Below are 25,886 nucleotides of genomic sequence, written 5' to 3'. Positions count from 1 at the left end.
CCCAGGGGGGGGGGAGTGGAGGCTGAGAGGCCTGTGGTGTCCACCCTCCTGAGCCTTCCTCCCAGCACCGGGGTCAGCCCTGCAGAAAGGGAGCTTCTCCCAGGAGGAATTGCTTCCCTAGGAGAGGAGGAGGAGGAGGAGATGCCAGCCCCAGGGTTTCAGGGCAGTCGGGACTTGCACATCTGGGAAGGAGACAACTTTGGTCTTGCTGGGGTATCGGGTGGCCGAGATGGCTGGTTTAACTGCACGCCCTTCTCGTTTCCCTCCGCAGGCTGATGGGGCCGCTATGGAGAAGTAAAGGCTTCGCTTCCTGACCTTCCAGCCAGCCCACCCACGAGGACGGTGGGGCCGCTTCCCTTCTGGTGCTTGGCCTCCGTCAAGGTAATGGGGGAGCCACTGTGAGGTTAGGGTGCGAGCAGTGGGCAGAGGACACAGGGCTGCTCTGGTACTTTGCCCAGGTACGCGCAAACCCAGGAGGGTTACAGAGCTGAATTTTGCTAGGGCCTCCTGCTTCACTCTGCCCGGACAGCGACATCTTTGTGAATTTGCGTCATGTGACGCCAATCTTACTTCTCTCAACAGCTCAGTGCAGTTCTGACGTAATGTCTCTGTAGAATAGTTTTCCTTTACAAATATTTCGGGGCTGATGGTATGGCTATCCTTTTGATTTTATTAAGCCATTGCTCTTGGGGGTTTGTTTTGTATTCTGTAGTGGCACGATGGCGGAACTATTTATGGAATGTGAGGAGGAGGAGCTTGAACCCTGGCAACAGAGCACTAAACCAATTGTTGTGGAGGATGAGGAGGACGATGACGAGCCCATCTTTGTGGGGGAGATTTTGAGCTCCAAACCAGCCAATACATGTAAGATGGTGCCTGGCAGTATTTTGAGGGAAAGTGTGTGCCGGATGATTCCTGAATGGGTAAAGATTTGACTGTTTGGGGGGGGGGGTTCCGGGGTTCCATGCTTCAGAAAGCAAACCTCTCCCAGGGCATGTTTGTGTGCTTCAAAGGCTAATAGGCTCCAGGGTATAATTTCTCCTACTGGAAATGGTGGGAAAGCCCCCATTGGATGATTTGTGCTTCCCCAGGTTCTATGTTAACAGGCTTAGGCACGAACCCAGGTTTCTAGATGGATCCTTCTCCACTGTCCCTCAGATACCTGGTCCAAGGGGTTGAAGAAGTTCAGCTAATCTGTTTCTGTAGCTTCATCCCGCTGCTGATGGGTTCCCTCATGTGGCTGGACATATCAAGCAACAGTGACTACTTAGTGGTGTGTTTGCTAAAAATGCAAAGGAAATGCTCCTGGTGTTTAGCGGCAGAAAAGGTCGGTTTAAGGTTTGGTCAGTTTTGACTGCTTCGTTGCAGCTTCTCCCATCCTTTTTTAATAATCTGTGTGTGTCAGTTTTTAGCAACGTGCCTTATGTTAAATGTGATCCCTTGAGCCTTAAGTTTTTTTGACATGGTAGACTACTAACCAAGCATGTTGTCCTTGCACCATAAGTCTTATTGACCTGCTTAATGCATAAAGCTCAGAATTGCAGGCTTAACAATCCGTCAGCCAAAGAGTTGCCCTGAGACATACCTAAGGGGACAGCTGCAGCACGATCCTAGCCAGGTTTACTTGCTCCGGGGTATACAGGAATGCAGCCCTAACTTGCCACCCAAAATCCAGACTCCTGAGGGCCTCAGTTGCAGAGAGAGACTTGTTCCTGCGAGAGAGGGCGGGAGATGCTCCTGGGAGCCTAACAACTTGTGCAGGCATCTCTGTCCTCTTTCACAAGTTTGCTGCACAGGAGGGTAAACTCGTAGGTTCTATTTTCAGTACACCAAGGTGCTGAACAGTTAAAGGGCCCTTCTTGGGCAAAAACATACAACACCCATTTGCTCCTTGGCTGCACTAGCAGCTACACGGCCAGGGACTGACCAGCGCATTTGGGTCTTGTCTGCACTAAAGAGCATAACATCGGAGGTATCCTGGAATAATCTCTGAGCCCGTTTGCCTCTGTCGCTAGCTCTCGGATAAGGCATCTGGCTCTTGGGCGGAGGCGCTGCTCCATGCTGCCTTGGCCGGTGTGTGCAACCACTTTGGGCGAAGGAGTGATTCTGGGATGTCTAGTGTCCACTCAATAATACTTGTGCCTTTACGGCACAAGTGAGGGGTTGATCAGGGTCTGCTCCCCACAAACTACCTGGAGACTGGAGGGTTATGAGTAGGGGAAAGAGGCTGGAGAGACTGTTGCCAGATGCGCTTAAAGATATTTAGTTATCCTGCTTATCAAAGAGAGCAGGGTTACGGGCCTCTTGGACTGGCTTGCTGGTTACCCATTGAGAGGTGTCAGCTGCTGCTTTCGCAGGTGTGAAGATTTCCTCTTGTACATTTTACAGGCTGGCAGACATTTGTATACTTGCGCTGGCCACATTTCATGGGGGAGACCTGCTGCCGCTTGCCTGATCGCGTTCATGCGAGTGTAATTTGACTTTCTCCTAAGCTTGTAGCAGAAATATCTTATGGACTTGGTGCAATCCTCCCTTTCCAACAGATATATTAAACAGAGTCCACCCCAGCTCGCCACGCACGGCAGTGCAGAACGGGACGCCGAAAAGAGGTACGGCCCTCTCATTGGGGTGACTTTAAAGCTCTTGCAATGGCATGTGGCAGTCTGTCACGACTGTCTGTGACAGTTGAGGTCAGGCATTCTTGCCGGTAACTGCAGCTGCTTTTCCAGGGTTCCAGCCGCTGACCCGACCTGCTGCAAGCACGCTAGCCGTTCAGCCCCAGCCGCGGGCGGGCAGTCTTTCAGGGACTTCACCTGGCCTGCAGAAGCCCCTCCCCGGAGGCTCTTCACCCCAAGAGGCAGCCAAGCCGAGCGCTGGCATCTCTCAGCCCGTTAGCAGATCTGCCCCAACGCCGTCGATATCCGGGAACCTGAACATACCTGCCATGGCTCCGTCTGCGGCCCGGCCGGTGGCGACGGTGACTGCGCAGCCAGCAGCGCTCCATCGGGTAGATATTTTCTCTTCTCGGAGGGTTTTCCTGTGTTGTATCCTGGGTGCTACTGGGTACTTTTGTGAACATCACCTGGGGCTAAACTTTTAAAACATTTCTTAGGTTGGCTAATGTGGCATATTTGAGCTTGAAACTAATCTAGCTAGTAAGAGCGACAGGCAAATGTTTGTGCATCAACAAGAGCAGTCTTAGAATACAAATTGTGCCATATTAGAGACTTAAAGTCTTTCTTACAATTTAAAAAAAATATATTTACAACAGTTTAACAGCCAGTTGTGTGGCCTACAGACCTTTCATGCGTGGTGTCAAGTCCAAGTGCATTAATGTTCCCGACGACCAAATCAGATTGAGGCATTGGGTCATTGTTATCACTCCCGCAGGGAGCCACTTCTCAGTGTTAGGCAGCAGAACTCCGGCTCCCTTGCATGTGTAAACAGGGGAGAGGACTTGATAAGCAGGAAATTTAAAAATGTGCCACAAATACCTGTAGCTGTTACAATACTGAAGGACTCGTTTCAAACCGAGATCCTGAAATGTATTTATTTTATTCATGCTGAATGTATTTTATTTACCATTGAATTCTTCCAGCTGTTCGGGCACTGGGTATGGAACAAAAACTGTCCAATGTATCAGTGAATCCTGCAGCATTTGTGTGTTGAATCTGAATGCTTAGACACTACGTGTTACTAGATTGAACTGGGTAGCCGCCGTGTTTGTCTGTAGCAGTGGAAAAGAGCAAGCATCTAGGAGCACCTTAAAGACTAACAAAATCTGTGGCAGGGGATGAGTTTGTGGCCGGGTAGGAGCTTTTGTGAGTCACAGCTCGTTTCATCAGATAAAGAAGTGAGCTGTGACTCACCAAAGCTCTACCCTGGCACAAACTCATCCCCCGCTACAGATTTTGTTAGTCTTTAAGGTGCTCCTGGACTCTTGCTTTATCTGTTACTGTCTAAGTCTCCAGAACTGGGCTTCTGTTTCAACTTTGGATGCAGCTGGGCAAGTCCGTGGAGATACCCCTATCTCTTTGTCCTTGCACTCACTTTTTTTCCCTCGTGTTCTCTGTTTGGCTGGCACCGTCAGGCACCTAGTAGGCCCTAAAGATTACTGGGGTCCAATGCTCCCTCTAAGCTGTGGAGTCTTGTGAGCAAAAATTCTGCTTTGTGAGCTGCTGGCATTAAAGTTGTGAGCGATAGATTTGGCTGCTGCATAAATTAGTTTGCTCTGGAGCCACATCCTTCCTGAGCCAAGGCAAAAAACGTGTGAGCTGGAGGCTAAAAACCTGTGAGCTAGCTCACACTGACTCAGCTTAGAGGGAACACTGCTGGGGTCTCATTGTGTTTTGCACTGGGGTGGGCGGCCTGCCACCCCCTTCTGTTCCTGTCCTTGTGTGATGGATGGGCTGAGTTGGGATGGTCTAGTGGGCGGGGGGAATGCTGCACTTGTACCCCACAGCCCTTTTGTCTAGGTAGTGAGCGCCTTCCACCCTGCCAGCGAAGAGGGTGCCTCCTGGTCAAAGGCTCCCCCAAGTAGCATCTTCTCAAGAAGGTCGTTCTAGGTCCTTCAGGAGGAGAAAGAGGACTGGGGGAAGTGTGTGGATGCTGTGAAGCCGAGCTGGGAGCCTGCCTTTGGGACTGGGAACATTCCCAAAGGAAAGATGCACCGGTGTGCTGTGAAAGCCTGGTGGCACGTGCTTGGTGTCCACCCCCTCGGTTGCTTTCTGTCACTGCCCAGTATTAACAGTTGGTTCCACTGAAGAGTTTCTTTGGGGTGCCAATTTGTGCTCCAGAGTGGCTGGAGATGGCCAGAGTGGCTGGAGATGGCCCTGCATTCCAGATGGAGGCAGCAGAAAGCCTCTTCGGAAGAAGCCCTTTGTTGTTCCACTGCCAGTCCTAGCCGGTGAGCAGGATGGTAAGATGGGTGGCTGCCCTGGTATCGCCGGGTCTGGGCTCCAGCGGGCAAGGAAGTAGCCGTGCGATGACCCAAGGAGGGTTTCGAAGCAGAAATAAGGAGACCTGTTTAACTCTGTGACACTGAAACTCGTGTCAGTAAAAGTATAATAGACACTGAGAATGTGCTTATTGGGATTGTGATGACAGAACTGGAAACTCTGTTTATGTGCCTTCAGAATGAAAAGATCTGGATTTTCTTTTTAATCCGGTGTACACTCTTGAAATGCTTCAGCTGAGCTAATTAATGAAACCTTCCACAGGCTGCCCCGACTAATACTTCCAGCATAGTTTTTGGCATAAGGCAGAATTCAGGAGCAGCCCTGTGTCCAAGCGGAGCAGCAGTGACAACCACAGGTACGTGTAACGACACATCCTGCGTTCTGGTTGTCTCACAAACACTTCCTTTTCATGCCTGTCAATACAATCAGGAAGAAGTGACCGAAATCCAAAAGCACGTGTCGACTGGCGACAGCAGAGGTCTTTCACGTCACCTGTCGCCTGGTCCTTTAGCTGGGGATTGAACCTGAGACCTTCTGCATGCCAAGTGGGTGCTCTGCCACTGGGCCACGGCCCCTCTCCTGTATTGTGTGAAGTCATGAAGCTGCCTGGTACTGAATCAGACCCTGGGCCCATCAAAGCCGGTACTGACTCCTCAGACCAGCAGCGGTCCTCTGTGGTTTCAGGCGGAGGTCTTTCCCGTCACCTGCTGCCCGATTCTTTTTACTGGACATGCCGGGGATTGAACCGGGGACCTTCTGCATGCCAAGCAGGGGCTCTTCCACTGAGCCAGAGCGTCACATTTGCACAGATGCCCTGGGATGGTCGATGGACAATCCCAAGTGCTGGAGTTGCCTTTCTAAGCCCTAATAAGCAGCTTGGTCCTCCCCAACTTCCTAAAGAGCCTCCCCCCCCCCCGCATCTGATCTCCAGACTGTCATTCCGTGAGGCATCTGTGAGTGTACCAAGTTGGGTGGCAGCATCTTAAACAAATTATCGGTATACTTACTGATGCTGAGTGGCAGCTGTAGCCTGGAGCTCCGGAGGCAATCAGATTTAATGCATTCCGACAAACAACGTTTGCACCATTGGTGATAACTCTGCTCACGGTCACCTTGAGGAATGAGGCCTCATGGGTGATGGAGTCTCGTTGAAAATGCGTCTCACTTCCGAGGGGCAGCTTGGCTGCAAGGAGGGTTGTGGGCAAAACGAGAGAGTCCCGCCTTTCCCGGGGAGGTGTTCCCTCTCATTCTGGCCTGCTCTGAAGGTCGCGTGTGATTCTGAGCGGCCCGGCTGAGATGCCTCAGAGGAACCTCCTTGCGGCTAAGAGCCACCGGGATCCGTGCATTCAAGGCCCAGCAGAGCAAGGGAAGCCTGGATTGGGGAGCAGGGTGCCTGGCTGGCTGGGGAACGAGGGGTCGGAGGATCTCCCGGGAGACGGAGATGTCTTTCATTTCCAACCATCACAGGCTTGGCCAAGCGCCCAGCTTCTACCGAAGTGAGCAGCGTTAGTCCCAAAAAGGCGAAGGCTGAAGAGACGGGAACCGGGAGCAGTCCGCCTGTCGCACCTTCGGTGAGGTCTCCCAACGAGATGCCCTTGCTTCAGAAAGGTAAGGGGTATCGGAGCCCTGCTGCCCAGGTGGGAAACGGTGAAGCTGGTCTTAATACCGGGAAACAAAACAGCAACACTTGCGAGGAGGGATTCTTAAGAAAGAGAAGTGACCGGGTATCGCTATAGGGAAGCTTTGGATTTGCATGCAGCCCGCCCGATGCAGAAAGCGGTCTGGGTGTGTGAAGCTGAACTCTCAGGTGCAGTCAGAATGTAGGTGAAGAACCCGGTCTAACTCCCTAAAGTGATGAGAGGGGCGAAGCACATTTATATTTATTTACTTATTTATTTATTCGATTTGTATCCCGCCCTCCTTGCGTAGCAGGCTCAGGGTGGCTTACAGTAGATTAAAATACATTAAAACACAGATGCATTGAAGCAATGCAATAACGTACACATCTGGGTGAACTGCATGTGCTTAGAAACGAGTCCCACGGAAGTCCCTGTCGCTGTTTCTGAAGGCAGGAGCATGTTCCGGTCTTGGTGGATCCCCTCCACAAATATGCAGGTATCTGTTTTTCAGTACAAAGACTTAACAACGCAGCTTATAGTATAAACTGGTTTAGAAATGTAAGTCAAAAGTTGCTTTGTCGTCCCTCCCCCCACAAACAGTCTTGTGGGGAAGTCACAACGTGGTTCTCTTTTTACAAATTGGGAGCTGAGGCCGAGTGGTGACTTCTCCAAAGCCCCGCAGCCGTGAGTCCCCAGCAGCTGTTGATGTTCGAGATGTCCTGCAATTGCAAGAGAGAGTCTGAATCTGTTTGTGCAACAGCCAGTGGGCTTGAGATTCCCAGACGGGGCTTCTTGGTCCCAAATCCCTCTTTTGAAGGGTCCAGTTTCTCAGGGTGGAGTTCCATCAGCTCTGGTCTTGGATCTTCTACCCCCACATGAACTTGGAACTGCCTACGTGATGTGTGCCGGGGGTCTGCCTGCAGCACCCCTTCTCTGCCTGCTTTCTTCAGTATTTCTATTTTGAAGGCTCCCCAGGCCCCCGTATGAACCTTCTGCGAACCTGAGACCAGCAGGGTGCCAACATTCAGGGGCAAGACTGGCCTTTATTAAGGGCAGGACTTCAGCAGTAGCTGTCCCTGAGCCCTTCCCTCTGCCATTCACTGGACTCCATCTCTACTGTCTTCATAGATCAGCTAAAATGTGTATTTTTAAAGCAAAAGTTTTAGAAATTGAGACTGCAATCGGTTGATTCTGTTGACCCCTGCCCCGTCTTTCTTGCTGTTTACTTAATATGTTTTTAACATAATGTCTTAGTACTATATTTGAAATTTTCTGATGGAAAGTGAGGACATGATAGAAGCTGATAAGATGATACATTTTGTGGGGAAAGTGGACAGAGAGAACATTTCTCCTACTGGAATTTGGGGGCATCCAATGAAGTCGAAAGCAAGAAATTGCAAGTAGATAAATAGGTACCACTTCTGTGGGAAGGTAACAGCATTTCGTGCGCCTCAGCGTCTAGTCATGCCAGCCACATGACCACGGAAACGTCTTCGGACAGCGCTGGCTCTTTGGCTTGGAAACGGAGATAAGCACCGCAACCCTAGAGTCGGATTCGACTGGCTTTTCAGCAAGGGAAACCTTTGCCTTTACTAATTAAGTTGACAGGCAATAGGTACTAGACGGACACAAAGAAGTACTTCTTTACTCATTGAGCAATCCAAATGCGGAATTCAGTGCTAGAAGATGTGGTAGCCACAGACACAGATAGCTTTGAAAAGGGGGTGGGGGATTCATGGAGGAGCGGTCCATCAGTGGCTACTGGCCAGAGTAACAAAAGGGAACCTCCCCATCTAGTGGCAGCGACCCTTTGGAGACCACTGTGTGGAACAGGACGCTGGACTAGAGGAACCCTCACCGGTCTGATCCAGCTGGGTCTCTTAAGGGATAGGAATGTAATGATTTGTGTGATTTTAAACAAATGGTTTTGCTACCAGTAATGCTGGCCTTTTAAAATGCTGTTTTTGTTGTGAACGTGGTGCTGGTCATAATTCCGCCAGTGGAAGCTCGTGAGTGAGTGGTCCACCCCCCTCTCTGAAGAGGCCTCCCTTTGGGTGTGGCGGGCTGCAGTCATGCCGTGTGCCTTTGCCTTTGCAGGGGTGGCCTCCTGCAACACTAAGAACGGAGCTACTTTCCCACAAGCCTGTCCCAAGTGTAATATTCATTTCAACCTTTTGGATCCCTTAAAAAACCACATGAAGGTAAGGTGTTGTTGTTGTTGTTGTTGTTGTTTTGGTAGCAAGCCAGAATCGTGAATGCGAATGATTTATTGTTACTGATGATACTTGCACTCATGGTTCTTGAGCACTTTGTGGCTTTGCCGAGCTGTCGCCGTGCTGAGGTTTTTGAGTGTGGTTCTTGTTCAGAAGTGAAAAGCAGCTCAGTGTAGGGAGACCGGGAAAGTGCTTGTTTTCTTCCGCATTAAGTGGCTTCTGGGTTGGCACAGACTCCTTGTTCCCTCTAGAATGTGCTCGCGTTTTCCCTAGGCCGGTACAAGCAAACATTTTGAATGAAAGAGCATTGAAATCAGGTGTGGCATTTTCTGTCTGCTGCGTGAGCTTCTGTTTCCAGCAAGAGAACGTTATTGAGAATCCGGGAAATAGTTTAGAAAATATGTATGAAATCCAGCCAGCTAATACGGCCCAGTGCTGTTGCTGCTTACACCCTTGCGAAGAAGCCCGGAGCACAGTGTGTGTGTGAGCGAGAGAGCTTAAATGCACTGTTGCCACGGTGGTTCGTGGGCATTTTGTGAAGGAATCTTACCTGCCAACTCCAGTTTCATTGCCTACATCCTGTCTCGTATGTTTACTTCACTGAAATCAAAGACGGGATCTATCTTGGCCATTGCTAGGTAACGCAAAGAGAGCAGAATGCAGATTTTTATGATTGCTGTCAGAACCCCAGAGCAATCAATTCCCAACAGCAGCCGTTACGAGAATAAAAGTTTATTGAGACATTGAAGGTATCCAGGCTTTTAGCGGTCTTTGTTAGAACTAACTGAAAAGTGCGCAAAGGTAATAATTATACCAAGCCCCCCCCCCAAAAAAAAATTCTAATGGCCTAGAGCCAATTGCACCAAGGTAGGATCCCGCCAGAATATAACGGTTCATTATTCCCAAAGCAAGCTTCATCCCATCACCGTGGCAACCAAACCCGATGCAACGGGTGGGTTGACAATTGCCAGGGGATTTGGGACTCCTGTCAGTATTTGTGCTGGCCATGTCCATGTGTAAGTGAGGACCGTGAGGTTCAGATAACAAGTGACCACAATTCTAGGCGGATGTGCTTGGAAATAAGTCCTTTGGAGCCCGTGGCACTCGCTTTGGTCATTAACCATCTGCTGCTCACGGTGGTTGACGTATCTTGTGTGGTCAAGTGGCAGGTGCCGAGGGGGAAATCATACAGTTATAACCTGGGGGCTAACAGTAGCTTGCAGCAGCCTTCTACTTATTGTCCAAAGAGTGTTTCTGTTGGTTGGTTCTTCCAGTATTGCTGCCCAGAGCTGGTGCACACCTTTCTGGGGTCACCCACGACAGATTCCTCAGGTGCGTCGGCTAAAATTGCTGAATCGGAGAGAGGGAAACTGATCATGTTAGTGAACGACTTCTACTACGGCAAGTACGAGGGCAACATCCAGCAGGTGCATCAGGAGCAGAAGACACACACGACCTTCAAGTGTGCCAGCTGCATGAAGCTTCTCAAAAACAACATCCGGTACGTGTGCGCCCCCTTCCTGGTTGGGTCCATCCCAGAGCCTTTCCCTTGGCCCAGAATGGAGATTGGGAGCGTAGCATTAGTGACTGACGTCTCGGAGTTGCCCCCTGATGGGAAGCTGCTCCGTCGCCTGTTTGGAACCGGTGCCTTTCTGGCTGAAGCGGTCTTAAGGCGCTCCAGAGAGTTCTGACAGTGGCCTCTTTCAGGGATCCCTTTGGGAAGAGAGGGGAAACGTCCTTGCCCGTGAGGGGGCCACTGCCCGTCCTCCCCGCCCCTCTCTGGGGGAGTGGCCCCGCTCGAGTCTGATCGTCTGCCTGCAGGGGGTCATGTCGATGTCCACCTTCTTTTTAAAGTTCCCTTTTTCTCCCCTCAGGTTGCGAGCCCTTCAGGGGAGGGCCTGCCTTTACCAGCAGCAAACACTTGGCTCCGGGGGACGTGGGGCCCCTCCCTCCCTCCCTCCGGCTCGTTCTGATGCCTCTCTCCCTCCCAGGTTCATGAACCACATGAAGCACCACCTGGAGCTGGAGAAGCAGGAGAGCTGGGAGAGCCACACCACCTGCCAGCACTGCTTCCGACAGTTCCCCACCCCCTTCCAGCTGCAGTGCCACATCGAGAGCACCCACACGCCTCACGAGTCCTCCAGTGAGTGCCTGAGTGGACGGGTGGACGGGGCTGAGCTCTTCCCTGGGTCTCTCTCGCTCTCGCTCGCTCTCTGCCCCCGGGGGCCTGCTTCTCTCTCCTGGAGTGAGCTTGCAAGAGGGGCTGCCCGAGGAGCTGTTGACTCTCTTTTCTGCAGATGGCTTCCTGAACCCGAAAGAACTTTATTGGTCTGCCAGGGGCTCCTGGACTCACATCCGGTGGTTCTACTGTGACCAACATGGCTGACCTCCAGTGTTCCCTCTAAGCTGAGTTAGGGTGAGCCTAGCTCACAGTTCTTTAGCCTCCGGCTCACACATTTTTCTTCTTCGCTCAGGAAGGATGGCTCCTGAGCAAACTAACTTATGCGGTAGCCATATTGCTCGCTCACAACTTTAATGACAGTAGCTCACAGAGTAGAATTTTTGCTCACAAGACTCCACAGCTTACACTCTGGTGTCTTTCCTGTAACAATGGCGACTTGAAGTTGGGACTGATGCCCTGCGCCCTCTGTTCAGGAGTACTTAGTTCTATGATGAATGGTCCTAAATGGTGGAGTTGTTCTTCTTCTTTGGGACCGTCCCCAGCTGATAGAGCTTCTCCTCCCAGCAGCGGCTCTAAACTTCCACCCTGGGAAGTGGCTGAGTGGAGCCTTCCCGTCTCTGCATGCCTCCCTCTCACCCACAAGGGAGGAGCTGCATGCTCAGGGCATCCCAAGCAAGGCTCCCTCTAAGCCGTGGAGTCTTGAGCAAAAATTCTACTTTGTGAGCCACTGGCATTAAAGTGGTGAGCGAGCGATTTGGCCGCTGCATAAACTAGTTTGCTCTGGGGCCCATCCTTCCTGAGCTAAGACAAAAAATGTGTGAGCCGGAGGCTAAAGAACTGTGAGCTAGGCTCACCCTAACTCACCTTAGAGGGAACACTGATCCCAAGGTTTTCTGTGTCTTGGCATGCCTCTCGTTCTCCTGCCCATCATGTGAGAACCATAAAAATATTTTGGCTCACAAACTTGGCCCTTGTGCAGGAGAGGAGGTGTCACGTTGGCGTCTGGCAGCAAGGAACTTCCCAGTGCTGGAGCAGAGCGGAGATGCCGCATGCAAAAGCCAGGCGAAACGTGATGCTGTTGGGCTGGATCCTGCAGAACCCTAGCAGAAGACCCTGCTGGTCTGCAATCCTCCCGCCCCTCTTCCCTGGAGCCTTTCGGAGCCCGGGGAGGTTAACTTTTAGGGTGGGGGGTGTTATTGTATGTGTTTTGTATGCATGTCGACAGCCGTGCAGGTGGGAAGGGGGGGGTTGCTCCTTTCTCTCCACGAGTGGAGCTCTGCTCACGTGAGATGCAGGGATAGTGGTCGTGTCCTCTCCTTTTCACCCCGCTGCAGCCTGTGCCCAATTTCTTCACCCCCCGAATTTCCTTTTGTGGGCCTGGAGTGGGCTGGGGTGGGGAGCGTCTTCTGCGGGCACTATGCAGGATCTGCAGCATTTTGCGTGGAGGATCTTATCTCCGATTACCTGAAGTCAAGTTTGATTTCTCTTAGGAGCAATGCTCCCTCTAAGCTGTGGAGTCTCGTGAGCAAAAGTTCTACTTTGTGAGCTACTAGCATTAAAGTTTGTGAGCGAGCAATTTGGCTACTGCATAAATTAGTTTGCTCTGGGGCCCATCCTTCCTGAGCCAAGACAAAAATGTGTGAGCTGGAGGCTAAAAAACTGTGAGCTAGCTCACACTCACTCAGCTTAGAGGGAACAGTGCTTAGAAGAGAACCTGGGGGGGACGGACGTTTTATGAAATGTTGACGAACTGTTCATAGGACTGTCAAAGAGCCCAGTAAAATGGCCAGATCTGCCCTATTCCGTTGCTTTAAAGTCTTAAAGTTTAGTTTTTGGGTTTGTTTTGTATTTTTCCCCCCAGCCGTCTGTAGAATATGTGAATTATCCTTTGAAACGGAGCAAATTCTTTTGCAACATATGAAGGACAATCACAGGCCCGGGGAAATGCCCTACGTCTGCCAGGTACCGCAGAACGTTGTTTTGTGTACACTGAAAATGTCCTTTATGAAAGCTTTTACAGATCAGTCCGTGTGTCTTGTGTGTGTCTAGGTGTGCAACTACAGATCGTCTGCATTTTCAGATGTGGAAAAACACTTCCGGGCTGTTCACGAGAACACAAAAAACTTGCTCTGCCCCTTTTGCCTTAAAGTTGTTAAAATCGGGGCCCCTTATATGCATCACTACATGAGGCACCAGGTAACCCCTTCGTTTTCGGGGATAGGCTAAGGGAAGGCCACACCTTTGGGTGCCAGCTGTAGTGGCTGGGGAGGGGGGCTCTGTGGTCCCCCTCCCCTGGACCCGGATTAAGGGCCGCGATCCGGCTGGAGTCTGCAACACCACGAGTGGCTCTCCGGTGAGGCTCTGCGGCAGCTCCTGGTTCCTGCTGGCCAGTTGGCTTTAGCTGCTCTGAGTGGCGGGAGCGGGTGGCGCCTTCATGGCAGGAATGTGTTGAGCTCCAGGAGCCGGTGGTTGTGCGTCACTGTGGGGTGGGCACGGAAGCCCTGTTACCTATCGCTCACGACATCGGCACTCAGGGTGGCCCCCTTGAGATCTCTCCTTTCATGCTGGTCTGACAATTGCAGATCATCAGCAGATTCCGAATTAACTGTCCGCTGTCTTCTGTTTTGCAAAGAAAAAAGGAGTGCACCGCTGCACCAAGTGCCGGCTCCAGTTCCTGACGTGCAAAGAAAAACTGGACCATAAATCTCAGCATCACCGGACGTTCAGGAAACCCCCTCAACTCGAAGGGTTGCCTCCAGGAACCAAAGTAAGCTCAGCTGTCCTGGCCTTGCCATTGCACACCCGTTGGCTCCTTTGCCTCACTGGGGGTATTCCAAAAAACCAGGGGGGGGGGAGGAAATTAGTGTCACAGGGGTCCATGATATACAAATTCCGCTAAAAGAAACACCATCAGAAATTGCCAAAATATAAACTGTATTTAACAAATATAAAGTTGGTGATGTCACAACAACAAAATTTACTATCACTCTAATAAGGCATAAGACGCGATGTTTCCTCCTTAGAAGACGAGGTAAACTCTATGTAATCAGTGGAACTTGACAGGAGGAGCCCACATAGTCATAACGTTTTCCAGACAGCCTTTGCAAAGACGCCCATTCTAGATACTTGGAAGATGCGTTTCCTTCGGCTTCTTCAGTTTGCCGGCTGTGTAGGTGGAACCTGATTCCAACCATTTCAACAGACCACAAGGTTCATAGTGTAAGGAGCGAATCATATGATTAAGTATCTAGTCTTTTGCAAAGGCTGTCTGGAAAACGTTATGACTATGTGGGCTCCTCCTGTCAAGTTCCACTGATTACATAGAGTTTACCTCGTCTTCTAAGGAGGAAACATCGCGTCTTATGCCTTATTAGAGTGATAGTAAATTTTGGTGTTGTGACATCACCAACTTTATATTTGTTAACATGGTTACATGGACTTTACGTCTTGTCTTCTAAGGAGGAAACTTCGCATCTTATGCCTTATTAGAGTGATAGTAAATTTTGGTGTTGTGACATCACCAACTTTATATTTGTTAAATACAGTTTATATTTTGGCAATTTCTGATGGTGTTTCTCCTAGTGGAATTTGTATATCTGGGATCACCGGGGAGATCTCGGCTGAGCAGAGGCCGTGCCTGCCGATGTGGAGGTTATTCCCTGGGTGCCCCGTGGCCACAACCCCAGACCCACGGGAGAATCCCTGAATCCCATTTGCCTGATTCTTAAGTGACGGCAAGCCCTGATGCTTGAGAAGGCGGTTTCTGGCAGGCGGGCATCCCACCTGCGTGGGAGAGGTGAACTGATGATGGCAGTGCCATGAGAAACAGGAGTCCGTAAATCTGTTCTGTGAATCTGGGGGGGGAGGGGAGACCACGGGTAGCAGCATGTGAGAATCCAGCACTGTTTAGAAGCAGGATCAGGACCAGCTCTGCAGGGGAGATTTCAGTCTGGTGTGGTTTTGTCCCGTGTCGCTCCTGGGGGCCCTTCCCGTCCGGCGTCCGCCCTATGCTTGGAGGTGGGGCAAGTGTCAGTCAACGCCCGGCCGGTTTCCTTTCACCAACTGTCTCCTGTTGGAGTCCAGTCCCAGGGGAGTGGCTTCAGCCTTTCCCGATCCTTGTAAAGTGTGCGACGTGTCTGTAGAGGCGGGACTCCAGGCAGGTCCGTGGGAGTCTGTGTGGAGCTGCCCTGCTTGGCTTCGATGTTGGGGCGGGGTTGGCTGAGCCGGGAGTCTCCCGTTGCAGGGTGGCCGGCCAGCCCCTCCCTCCCTCCCTCCAAGGGTGGCCCTGCTGACCCTGACTGTGCTGGAGACGGTTCCCTCTCCGCTCACACGGAAGCGCAGGTCTGTGCGGCGAGAAAGGCGGTGGCCTTCCCTGTCTGGAGAGGCGCTTGCCGGACCTCCTCTTCTCATCCTAGGTGACTATCAGAGCTTCCGCTGGGTCTATTCCGCCTGGATCGGTACCCGCCACGCCCGTTGTTGGCCCCAGCACGTCCACTTTACAGTTGTCTCCCCATGTTAAAGCCACAAACACTAAGAACTACAATAAACTGAATGTCAGCAAGGGAAAGCCCAAGCCAAAGCCCTGGAGCAAAAGGCTGAGCACGGGGACCAGCGGCCTCAGCAGCGGCGGTGGCAGCGGCAGTGGCAGCGGCAGCAAAAAGAACAACAAGATTGCAAACACGGCATTAAATAATCTCCGGTAAGTCTTCCTCTTGTCCCTGGGGTGAGGGCAGTGTTCCCTCTAAGCTGAGTTAGTGTGAGCTAGTTCAGTTTTTTAGCCTCTGGCTCATCCGTTTTTGTCTTAGCTCAGGAAGGGATGGCTCCAGAGCCGACTAATTGATGCGGTAGCCAAATTGCTTGCTCACAACTCTAATGCCAGTAGCTCACAAAGTAGGATTTTTGCTCACAAGACTCGACAGCTTAGAGGGTGCATTGGGAGGGGGTTTGCCCAAATCCCCCCCCCCCGGGCAGGAATCCAGAGCCTCCCAGACGCGGCTCTCGGGGGCACTGCAGTAGCCCAGCCGGGAGGTCCCAAGTGAGCCACATCCTGCTCCTTGGGAGATGGTGGCTGTGGACAGAAGCTCCGCAGCTCAGGGCCTTGCAGACTCTGGGCTGGCAGGAGGCTCTGGCAGGCTGGCTGACAGGGCAGCGCCCCCCCCCCGGGACATGCAGAAGGGGCGCTGAGCCAGTGCCGGAGAGGGGCCAGCGCCTGCAAGTGCACAGTCTCCCAGCATCTCTCGCAGAACACCCAGGACTGGTGCTGCTCTGGCTGCTTGGTCCAGTCCTACCTCTGCTCCTTGCTGTTGCTGCCGGAGACAGGCTGAGAGGCCAGGACTGCTGTGTGTAGGAGAGAGGGTCTTTGCCCAGGGGCTTCCCTCTGTCGGGGAAGAGGGCAGAGAGGAAAGAGAGGAGCCACTGGAGTGGGGACTGGGAGTGACTCTGTGGCTCAGAGCCAGAGCCTCTGCTTGGCATGCAGAAGGTCCCAGGCTCAATCCCTGGCGGGATCTCCAGTTAAAAAGGACCAGGCAGGAGGGGATGAGGAAGACCTCTCTGCCTGAGACCCTGGAGAGCCGCTGCCAGTCTGAGTAGACGATGCTGACTTTGATGGACCGAGGGTCGGATTCCGTATGAAGCAGCTTGGTGTGTGCCCTGATGCTTGAGAAGGGGAGGGCCTGTGGCTCAGTGACGTGCAGAAGGTCCCGGGTTCAACCCTGGACATCTCCAGTCAAGTGGACCAGGCAGTGGGTGATGGGGAAGACCTCTCTGCCTGAGACCCTGGAGAGCAGAGCTGCCGGTCAGAGCAGATAGTCCTGACCCTGGTGGACCGAGGGTCTGGCTCTGTAGAGGGGCAGCTCCATGTGTTCCTCCCGGAGCTTCCCACCGGTCACATTGTTGGATGTTAAAAACATGCCCCAAGCACTTGGGGCGCTTCCCCCCCCCATTCCTAGGGTACCCTCTCGTGCCGTGCTGACCCGTGTTCCCTCTAAGGTGTGGAGTCTTGTGAGCAAAATTGCTACTTTGTGAGCTTTACTGGCATTATAGTTCTGAGCGAGCAGTTTGGCTACTGCATAAATTAGCTTGCTCTGGAGCCCTCCTTCCTGAGCCAAGACAAAAGTGTGTGAGCCGGAGGCTAGAAAACTGTGAGCTAGCTCACACTGACTCAGCTTAGAGGGAACACTGGTGCTGACCCCGACTCCAGAGAGTCCCTGAAAGGGGCTTATTCTTTACGAGTTCGCCCAGGTGTTCGTCTGACTCAGCAGAAAGACCCTCTAGAGTGGGATCGGCAGTCATGCGCCTTGGGATCCTGCCCGGTGTGATTTTGAGGAACCTCATTTCCCTCGCATTCTTTAATGGGCTCTGCGGAGAAAGGCTATTTTGTGGGTGTGTTTAAGTGGGTGTGGGCCAGATAGGAGGAGGCTGTCAAACTGGGGGTAGGCCTGGGCCTAGCCTCCTCCTCATTCCTCCCCCCCCCTCCCTGGTCTCCAACCAGCCACGTGAGGGCAGCTCCCGGGAGAGGTCAGGAAGTCCACCATGGGGGTGAGGAGATCTGCCCCAGAATGATGCAGGAAGGAGAGCCACTTCCTGGGCGGGAGACGGCTGTTTCTTAGGTATTGTGGAGCTTTTGGGCGGGAGGCCGGTTCACGTCAGTCCGTCAGAAGTCTGGAGCCAGTCGGACGGGTGGTTGGGTGGAGTCTGCAGGAGGAGGCAGAGGGACCATGCTGGGAGACGTGCTGATCTGACCTCCTCCAGTGAAGTGAGGTCCTGCGCCTGCCCTGCAGACCCTCCAGACGGAGCCTGAGTGCGGAGAAGGGGCGGGGGGAGACGGGGCATCTTGGCCACCCTTTGTTTTGAGTCTCTCGTCCACTGTGGAGACGCCTGTAAAGAGTTAAGTTCTTGAATAAATCCTTTTTGCTGTTCACGGCGAGACGTCCCTCTGTACCGTATAGCTCTCTCCCCCCCCCCCAGCCGCTTGGGCACGCCAGGGATGGGTCAGGGACCCCCTAAGGAGGAGAACCAGGGCAAAGTGGCCAGTTTCCAACTCTCCAGGGGAGCCCTGAGGATTGCCAGGAAGCCCCAAGGCGGGTTCCTAGTGAGGGAGGTCAGGAGGCTGCCCCGCCTCACCAGGGCCCTAGAGAGGGGCATCGGTGGCAGCAATACCCAGAGACAGTGGGGAAGAACGGCCCCTTCAGGTGCAAAGGAGGGCAAAGGAGGGGTGGGCAGAGCGGGGCCCGCCAGCTGGCGTAGGGCCATCCCGCCACAGACTCGAAACGGGACTTCTTCTTGCCCTCCGGGGGGTTAATGTTCTCCTTCTGGCCTTGCTCTTCCGGCAGATGTTCGGAGATCCAGAAGTGCATCGAGTGTTCCGCCGACATCCGGACATTTGCCAGCCACTTCCCCGCTTACGTCCACTGCAGCCTGTGCCGCTACAGCACGAGCTGCAGCAAGGCCTACGTGAACCACATGATGAGGTAGGGGGGCCCTGGCCAGGCGAGCGAGGAGGGGGCCGTCGTGGGGTTCGGCGGACTGGGCGGCGGTCATTCAGGCCCATAGAAATCAACTCAGAAATATTCTGTGTTTCCTTGCAGCTTTCACAGTGCCCGTCAAAGTAAACGGTTTTGGATTTATAAAGCTCGTTCTGAAGAACTGAGGTAAGGATCTCCCAATCTCCTCCTTTTGGTGTTCGTTTTGGGCAACTCTGTTGGTGTTGTCCTGGGTTTACAACGTATGCAGGTGTAGCTTAACTTTCAGAGCAGAACTTCACACACGACTCGGAACCTCTCTTAACGATCGTTCTTTGGCGTGATCGCCCCCCCCCCCCGGGCTGAAGTTGGCTTTCTAGCCATCTTGGCAGCTTTGAGATCCCTGGCACTGAGGGTGTTTCTGGAGGCCGCCGTTCAGGCTGTGGTAGGAAAGCTACGAAACACTTCTGGAGGGGGGGGGGGCACAGGCAGCTGTATGTAGCCACAGTGAGCACTGCCTTCCCCTGGGTTCTTTCCAGATTTCAAGAGTTCTCCCTCTGAGAGGAGGACATCTTGCTGGGTGCTTCCCACCCTATCCTTAGGGAGGCAGGATTTGTGCTTCTCGGGGCTTCTTTATGAAATGCTTGGAAAGGACGGCGCGTGATGAAAATATGTGCTTCTGTGAGCCGGCCAGGTTGGAATGGCTCGTGCTGCAGACTGCACCAGGAGGAGAGACTCTTTGGTAACCTCTTCTCACTTGTACTCATGGCTGCCTTCTCTCCCCCCCCACCCCCCAGGGGCACCACTACGTTTTGTCTGAATTGTGATTATGTGACGGATGATTCCGGGTTAGACAAGATGGCCACACACTTGAACGAGCGCCAGTATCACCGGTGCCAGGTCATTGTGGAAAATGGTGGGTGCCTCTGACATGTCTGCCGTTGCTCCCCAAAGACTGGCAGGCCGGTTTGTGTTGAAAGGAAACCGTTGTCTATTGTGTTGCAGTGTCCTCGGAGGATGTGGCTACCGAAGATCTTTCTGAGTAAGTTGCTGATTTTTAAAAATTGGCAGTCGGGTCGGGGGGGGGTTGGGGCTTTTTGGAACAGCACACCCACCTGAGGAGGGGCGGGGGTAGTCAGACTCCCGGAGAAAAGTGAAAAGTCCAGCAGACGCCCTTATGGGGCTGCTTCTTTGTGACGGTAGTCGTTTCCCGTGCGGCCATCGGCTCCGCCCCCTTCTCTGTATGCTCAGCTGCCAGGCGGGAGAAAAGCGTGTGCTCTTCTCATGGGGGCAACACTTGCACTTCTGACAGATCCATCCTGCAAAGGGCTCTGCGCAGAGGTTCGCTTCAGAGCCTCTCTACAGAGCCTCTGTGCCTTGGTGAGAAGGCGCTCGCGGTGCCCACCCTCGAACAAGTCAAAAGCGGGCAGGGGAGGAGGCCGCGTCCTCAGTGGAACCGGGGCCGCTTGTACTGCTGTAGCTCAGGGCCCCGGGATCGTGTGAGTCGTGATTAATTCCATGACTCCTCAGGTGTCCGAGGTGCACGTCCGGGCTGCAGCGGATTAACAGTCCCTTAACTGCATCGACAAAGAAGGTGCAGCTAGCAGCAGTTTCTTGAACAGCCTACTCAGTGTCAGGGCTTGACTGGGGGCACACATCGAGCTCTCTCGGCTGCTGGGCACCTCTTTCTTTAACGCAGGGAATCAATCGTGGTGGGTGATAAGGGGCTTGTTTTCATGTGGGCCTGGAAGTCGATACCTCTAAATGAGGCACACGGCTGCTCTCGAGGGCGGGCCTGCGGTCTGAGGAACCCACGCGTCCCGTGGCAGTCTGAGGTCTGAGCTGTCGCTCGTTCCGGGTGGTAAATGGCAAAGCTCAAATAAAGTGGTGGTATTATGGGAAATATACGTGATGAAGCACCCCCAACAAACACTGGAGGTGCCTTGGAAATGATGAAGGGGATGGAGGAATACTGCTGCTGCTGCTGCGGCTGGCTCTTTCTCCCCCGGTTATTTTTACTCTGGTATAAAAATAAAAAGAAACCAGAATGCACGCTTCTGACGGTTAAATGTGTTTGTATATAGATATGTACAAGTGTGTGGGGGGGGGCTGTGAGAATGTGTCTGTGTGTGTGTGGCTCATTCCCCCTTCCCCTCTTCTCCCTCTGGCTTCTCCTCTTTCCGTACCCCTGGCAGTGCCCCCCCCCAGCTCCCCCTTCCTTTTCCTCCCGGTTGGGCAGGAGCATGAATAGCAGAGGGGGCTGGCTAGCCTCAGGAAGGGGGCATTCAGGGGAGGGGAGGGGGCTTTCCTCGTGGAAGGAGAAGAGCAGCTGCCCCCGCCCGCACCGGGGGCTCCAGGGGCAGAACACCACTGGAGTTGGGCAGATGATGGTGTCCCAGAGACGGTCAGCGGAAAGCACACACGGGCAACCAACCTCACACCTGTTCTGATGCTGACGATGGGCTTTTGTTCCATTCCTCAGCCCAACGGACGGCGCGTCCTTAAGCAATGAAGGCGAAGATCAGTCCCAGGTGAAGTCTTTTTCTGCACCCTCACTCCTCGCTTGTATTCAGAAGTGTGTACAGACATGTTAAGTTTTATTTCTGGACTTGCACAATCACGCCCAGGGGTTGGCAGGCTTCCTGACTTCGGGTGCCGAGTTATGATCCTCTCAGGTGCCCGATGGGCTTGTAAACCCAGCTGAAAGGTACCACCGCTGCTCTCCCCTCGGGAGGCTTCTCTCTCGCTTCCTCTGACACCAAGAGATCCGGTGGCAGATTAGCCCTGCCGTCCTCGAGAGGTCCCCCCAGTCCCCTCGTTTTTTGGGGGGAGGCTGGCTCTGCCTTCACGCCTGAGAACTCTGGAGGGAGGGAGGGAAACATCTTGGGGGTGCAGTGGGGGGGGGGGGAGGGAAGCTGCTTTCGGGACGGCAGCCTCGGCCATTGTGTGTCCTTTGGAAGTTTGCTGCTGCTCTTCCTATCCTCCCCTGGCTGCTGAGCCCAGCGGCTTCCCCTGCTGCGGTCTCTGGCCTTGGGTGGTCTCAAGCCCTGCCTTCTCTGCCCCCGTTGCCAGCTGTGCTTTTGGGGGGTGGGCCTGGGTGGGAGAGGGGGAAGAGTAGCTGCCTGTGCCCAGCCCGGCTTCTGCCTAAAGCCACTGGGCGTGAAAGCCTCTGTTTTGCCCTGCATTCCAGAACCTCCTTTCCAGACCCGATCCCCCCGAAGGGCAAGAAGGGACACCCTCGGCTCCTGCAAGGTAAGCAGGAGGACTCCACTCCTCCAAAGGTCCGGGTGGGGGGCCCTGCCGGTCTGCCTGCAGCTGTGGAAGAGCGCCAGAGTCCAGGAGCACCTACAAGACTAGTACCATTCACGGTTTCCCCAAGTCACGGCTCACTTAGCCACGGCAGGGACTCCCGAGAGCTCCTTCACCGGCCACAGGTGTTGCTAGTCTGTAAGGTGCTCCTGGACTCTGGCTCTTTCCTGTTCCTCAAGAGGGGAAGCATTGTGTCGCTGTCCATGCTGGTGGAAGAAGGGCTTCCCCTCCCCTCCCCTCCCCTCCCCTCCGGAGGTGGGAAGGCTTCACGCTCCGGCTGGTCGCGGTGTCCAGAAGCACCTTTGTGGGGAGAGGTTCACTTCCTTCTCAGCAGCCCCGATGCTTAGAGGGGATCAGAGCGTGGTGAGGAATCCCTGACGGGTGGCAGGAGGAGGGGAGCGCAGACGTTCAGCCTGGAACCAGGTCCATGCTTGAACGAAACCTCTGTACCCACGGGGTTGTGGGGTTTTTTTTATAGCACAGAGGGGTTGAAATCTCCAGGGCTGTGGCTGTTAACAGGGCTGATCAACAGTCCTGTATGCTGGATTAGGCCTGAACGCCCATAAGCACAAACCGTGTTCTGGCAGAGCGGGCCAGGCTCTCTTTGGGCCAGCCGTTGATCCCCCCAGGCAGCTGCCGGGGCGGCGGCTACCTGTCTGTCATACCTATGGCACATGCACGCCTTTCCATGCCGACCCTGAGCCAGCCTTCTGGTTCCGGTGAGTGCCTTCAGGCTGTATCCAGTCACAATTGGACACGTTCCTTGCTCTGGGATGTAAAGAGCTACACATCTACGGAAGTGTGGTAGGACCCCCAATGGAGCTGTCTGTCTCACAGGGAGGGAGGGAGCCATTTGGGGTGTCTTCTGCCCTGAGAGACTGTGTGTTTCCACAGCGGTGGCAGCAGGGATGCACAAAACCAACAGCCCTACATGGGTGTTTGAAACTCAAGTCCTGAGTCCTCGCTGTTTACAGCGGCGGAGTTTACGGGTCGTCAGGAAAGTCAGAAATATGCAGCACAGAAGTTTCCTGAATGGTTTTGAGTCAGACTCTGGGATATTGTATGATGGGGTCAGCTGGTCTGCTTTGCCTTTTTCAGCCCAGTGACGAAAAACTCTGCGGAAGGGACAGATAAGGCCCAACTTGATCCAGGGGATGAAACGTCTTCCGCTGATCAACAGGAAGAGAAGGCCCCTCACCCAAGTCAAGACCACCCACCCAGTCCGGTACCCTCGGCCCCATCGGAAGAAGGGAGCGAAGGCTGCCTCGAAGGCCAGGAGGCTGAAGGCGCTGCAGCAGCTGGGAGTGGGGAGCCCGCGTCTCCTTCAGCACCCAGCCCCCCCTCTGGTCTGGGAGGCCAGACCTTCTCAGAAGGCCCTGCGGAAGGTGGAGAGGCGGGCCAGACTGGGAATCCGCTGGCTGAAGGCGCTGCAGCAGCTGGGAGTGGGGAGCCCGCGTCTCCTTCAGCACCCAGCCCCCCCTCTGGTCTGGGAGGCCAGACCTTCTCAGAAGGCCCTGCGGAAGGTGGAGAGGCGGGCCAGACTGGGAATCCGCTGGCTGAAGGCGCTGCAGCAGCTGGGAGTGGGGAGCCCGCGTCTCCTTCAGCACCCAGCCCCCCCTCTGGTCTGGGAGGCCAGACCTTCTCAGAAGGCCCTGCGGAAGGTGGAGAGGCGGGCCAGACTGGGAATCCGCTGGCTGAAGGCGCTGCAGCAGCTGGGAGTGAAGAGGCTGCGTCCCCTTTAACGCCGAGCCCCACCTCAGGTCTAGGAAGCCAGACCTTTGCAGAAGAGCCGATGGAAAGTGGAGAGACGGGCCAGACTCGAAGTCCACTGGCTGACAGCTCTGCAGCAGCTGGGAGTGAAGAGCCCGCGTCTCCTTTAGCGCCAGGATCCCCCTCTGGTCTAGAAGGCCAGACCTTTGCAGAAGAGCCGATGGGAAGTGGAGAGGTGGTCCAGACTGGAAGTCCGCTGGCTGAAGGGGCTACAACTGCAGAGGGAGGAGGAGAAGGCTCCTCTCCGTCTGCTTCAGGAGAATGCTCCGGCCCACGACTGTCTGCCTGCTCAGAAGACCCAGGAGAGCCCGCCAAAGAAGGAAGCCTTCGGAATCAGCTGGCTGAAGGGGCCGTCGTGGCCGAGGGTGGAGAAGAGGCATCTCCTTCCGTTCTCGAGCACTCTGCCAGTCCCAGACTGGCAGCCCACTCAGAGGACCTTCCCCAAGTCCCTGCAGGAGAAGGAAACACAGACAGCCATGAGGATCGGGTTGCCGGAAGCCCCGCAGTCGATGAGTGCGAAGGAAACGCATCCGTGGCAGAACCCTCCTCTGGCCTGGCGCCCTCAGCTTCCTCAGAAGACCTTGGAGCCTCTGCAGAGGAAGCGGAGAGCTCTGGCCATCGGCTTGACGAAAGCTGTGCGGCTGCTCCGTGTGGAGGAGGCGTGGCTCCTTCCACTCCAGAGCCGCCCTCTCATCCTGGGCTGCCGGCCTGTTTGAAGAACCCCGGGGCGACTGTGGAGGAGACTCCGGGGGGCCACCCTGAAGGGGAGGCAAAGGAAATGCCTGTGGCTGCTGAAAGTCTCGAAAGGGTGGCTGCCTCCCTCGTAGCAGCAGGCTCCTCGGATGCGGGGCTCCAGGCTCCCTCGCAAGGCTCCGAAGACCCAGTCGTCGCCCAGGACAGCCCCGGAAGGGAGACGGAGCAGAGCGAAGGGAGCTCATCTGTGCCGGCTGCTGGAGACGGCTCCGATCCAGGGGCTCCGCCCAACGATGAAGAAGGGGCAGGATGTGACGCCTCGGAGACAGGAGACCAGACGGGCGAGAGGATATCCAAAGGGCCCACGGGAGACCACCCCTGCTCCAGTTCCGAGGACCAGCAGCCAGTGTCTGATGTGGAGGAGGAGGAGGCTGAGCTAGAAGACGTGGACGCCGACCCCTCCGGGCGGGCCTCCGACAGCGACGTCAGTTTCGAGCAGTTCTTGAGGCGCCAGGACGAGCCCGAGTCGGTGAGTTCGGACGTGAGCGAGCAAGGCAGCGTGCACCTGGAGCCCCTGACCCCTTCGGAAGTGCTCGAGCACGAGGCCACAGAGATCCTCCAGAAAGGCGGCCCGGTGGCCTCGTCATCTAAGACGTCCGGGCCGGGCTCCGAGCAAGCAGAGGCCGGAGCGTCTCGAGAGGGCAGCCCCAGCCACGGGGAGGCAGCGGCCAGCCCAGCCGAGGAGAGTGCCACGGACGCCAGCTGAAGCAGCGGCACCGGTGCGAGGGCCATGCGAGGGCCCGACAGCAAAACGGCGGCTGCCCTTCACGGACGCAGTTTGTGACAGCTGGAGAGAGAATCACAAGTGACATTTGCAGGCCCCGTGACACCAAGGAAGCAAGCCGAAACCAGCCGGCCTGCCTGCAGTAATCTCACCTGAGAGGCCAGGAGGAAACCATACAGTTTGTTTGTTCCGTTCCAAGTAAGTTCCCTGTAGACCTGTGTTGTTTGTTTGTAGTCCCGCTGGAGTGATTGTGCTCCACGCAGAGCGTTTGGCCTGCTCTCAAGTCTGGAGGAGGATGCGCTCCGGACGGACGGACGGGGTGTTGCATCCCTGCCCTGTGGAAGCCTGCCGGGGGGGCGGGGGCTGCTGCAGCACTAGTCTGCACCTCTGGATCGGTGTGATCTGCGAAGGAGATCGGCTTACCTTAAGCTTTCAGTGAAAGTGGAATTTCCGTGAGACAGGTCGGGTGGGTTTCCCAGCGTGCAAGCTGTGCGGGAAATAGTCTGGCACACTCTCTGTAGGAACGTTGACGCTCCCTGGCCTGCGTCTTTTGAGGTGGGGACTGTTTTGAATATTTTTATCAGCAGCAGAACCCCCCCCCCTCAGAAACCCCAAGCCATCGTTGAAAGGCAGAAGAAAAGACCTGAACTGGAAATGCATAAAGCTGTTACAGAAACAGAAAGCAGGAGCTGAGACATCAATTGTGGGGAGGGGGGGTGGATTTTGGCATGAAAATCATTTTGATACGTAGTTAGGTGAAGGAATGCATCCAATGACTTAATGGTAGCTTGTGTTTAAGTATTAATTAAAACACTCCATTTGGACCTTTTAGGAAGTTCTTTTGACTTGTTGTTTTTGGTTTTTAATGAACATTAAATGTTTTGGAACATCCATTAAG

At 54.2% G+C, this 25,886-nt stretch overlaps 1 protein-coding gene across 3 annotated transcripts; it reads left to right on the top strand.

Moving 5' to 3' along the window:
• Positions 1-283: 283 nt before the first annotated feature.
• On the top strand, positions 284-25,886 carry ZNF280D (zinc finger protein 280D). Of its 3 annotated transcripts, XM_015409201.1 has the most exons (21): positions 284-381; positions 713-864; positions 2,544-2,609; positions 2,730-3,007; positions 5,220-5,313; positions 6,426-6,566; positions 8,675-8,778; positions 10,065-10,291; positions 10,782-10,933; positions 12,834-12,934; positions 13,022-13,168; positions 13,605-13,739; positions 15,388-15,671; positions 18,304-18,441; positions 18,559-18,621; positions 19,230-19,348; positions 19,438-19,474; positions 20,915-20,963; positions 21,623-21,684; positions 22,840-23,027; positions 23,166-25,886. In XM_015409201.1, exons 2-21 carry the CDS (start codon positions 720-722, stop codon positions 24,968-24,970), a joined length of 4,335 nt encoding a protein of 1,444 aa, XP_015264687.1. In that variant the 5' UTR covers positions 284-381; positions 713-719; the 3' UTR covers positions 24,971-25,886. The 3 variants fall into 3 exon arrangements, with proteins under 3 accessions (XP_015264687.1, XP_015264685.1, XP_015264686.1); XM_015409199.1 differs by having other exon boundaries at positions 22,840-25,886; XM_015409200.1 differs by lacking the exon at positions 284-381 and adding an exon at positions 1,159-1,327 and having other exon boundaries at positions 835-864; positions 22,840-25,886.

Source organism: Gekko japonicus, unplaced genomic scaffold (genome assembly GCF_001447785.1).
Source record: "Gekko japonicus isolate JY-2015 unplaced genomic scaffold, Gekko_japonicus_V1.1 scaffold167, whole genome shotgun sequence".
In the NCBI taxonomy this organism is placed as follows: Eukaryota; Metazoa; Chordata; class Lepidosauria; order Squamata; family Gekkonidae; genus Gekko; species Gekko japonicus.
The sequence above is the reverse complement of the archived record's forward strand: the minus strand, read 5'-3'. Positions and strand labels throughout refer to the sequence as shown.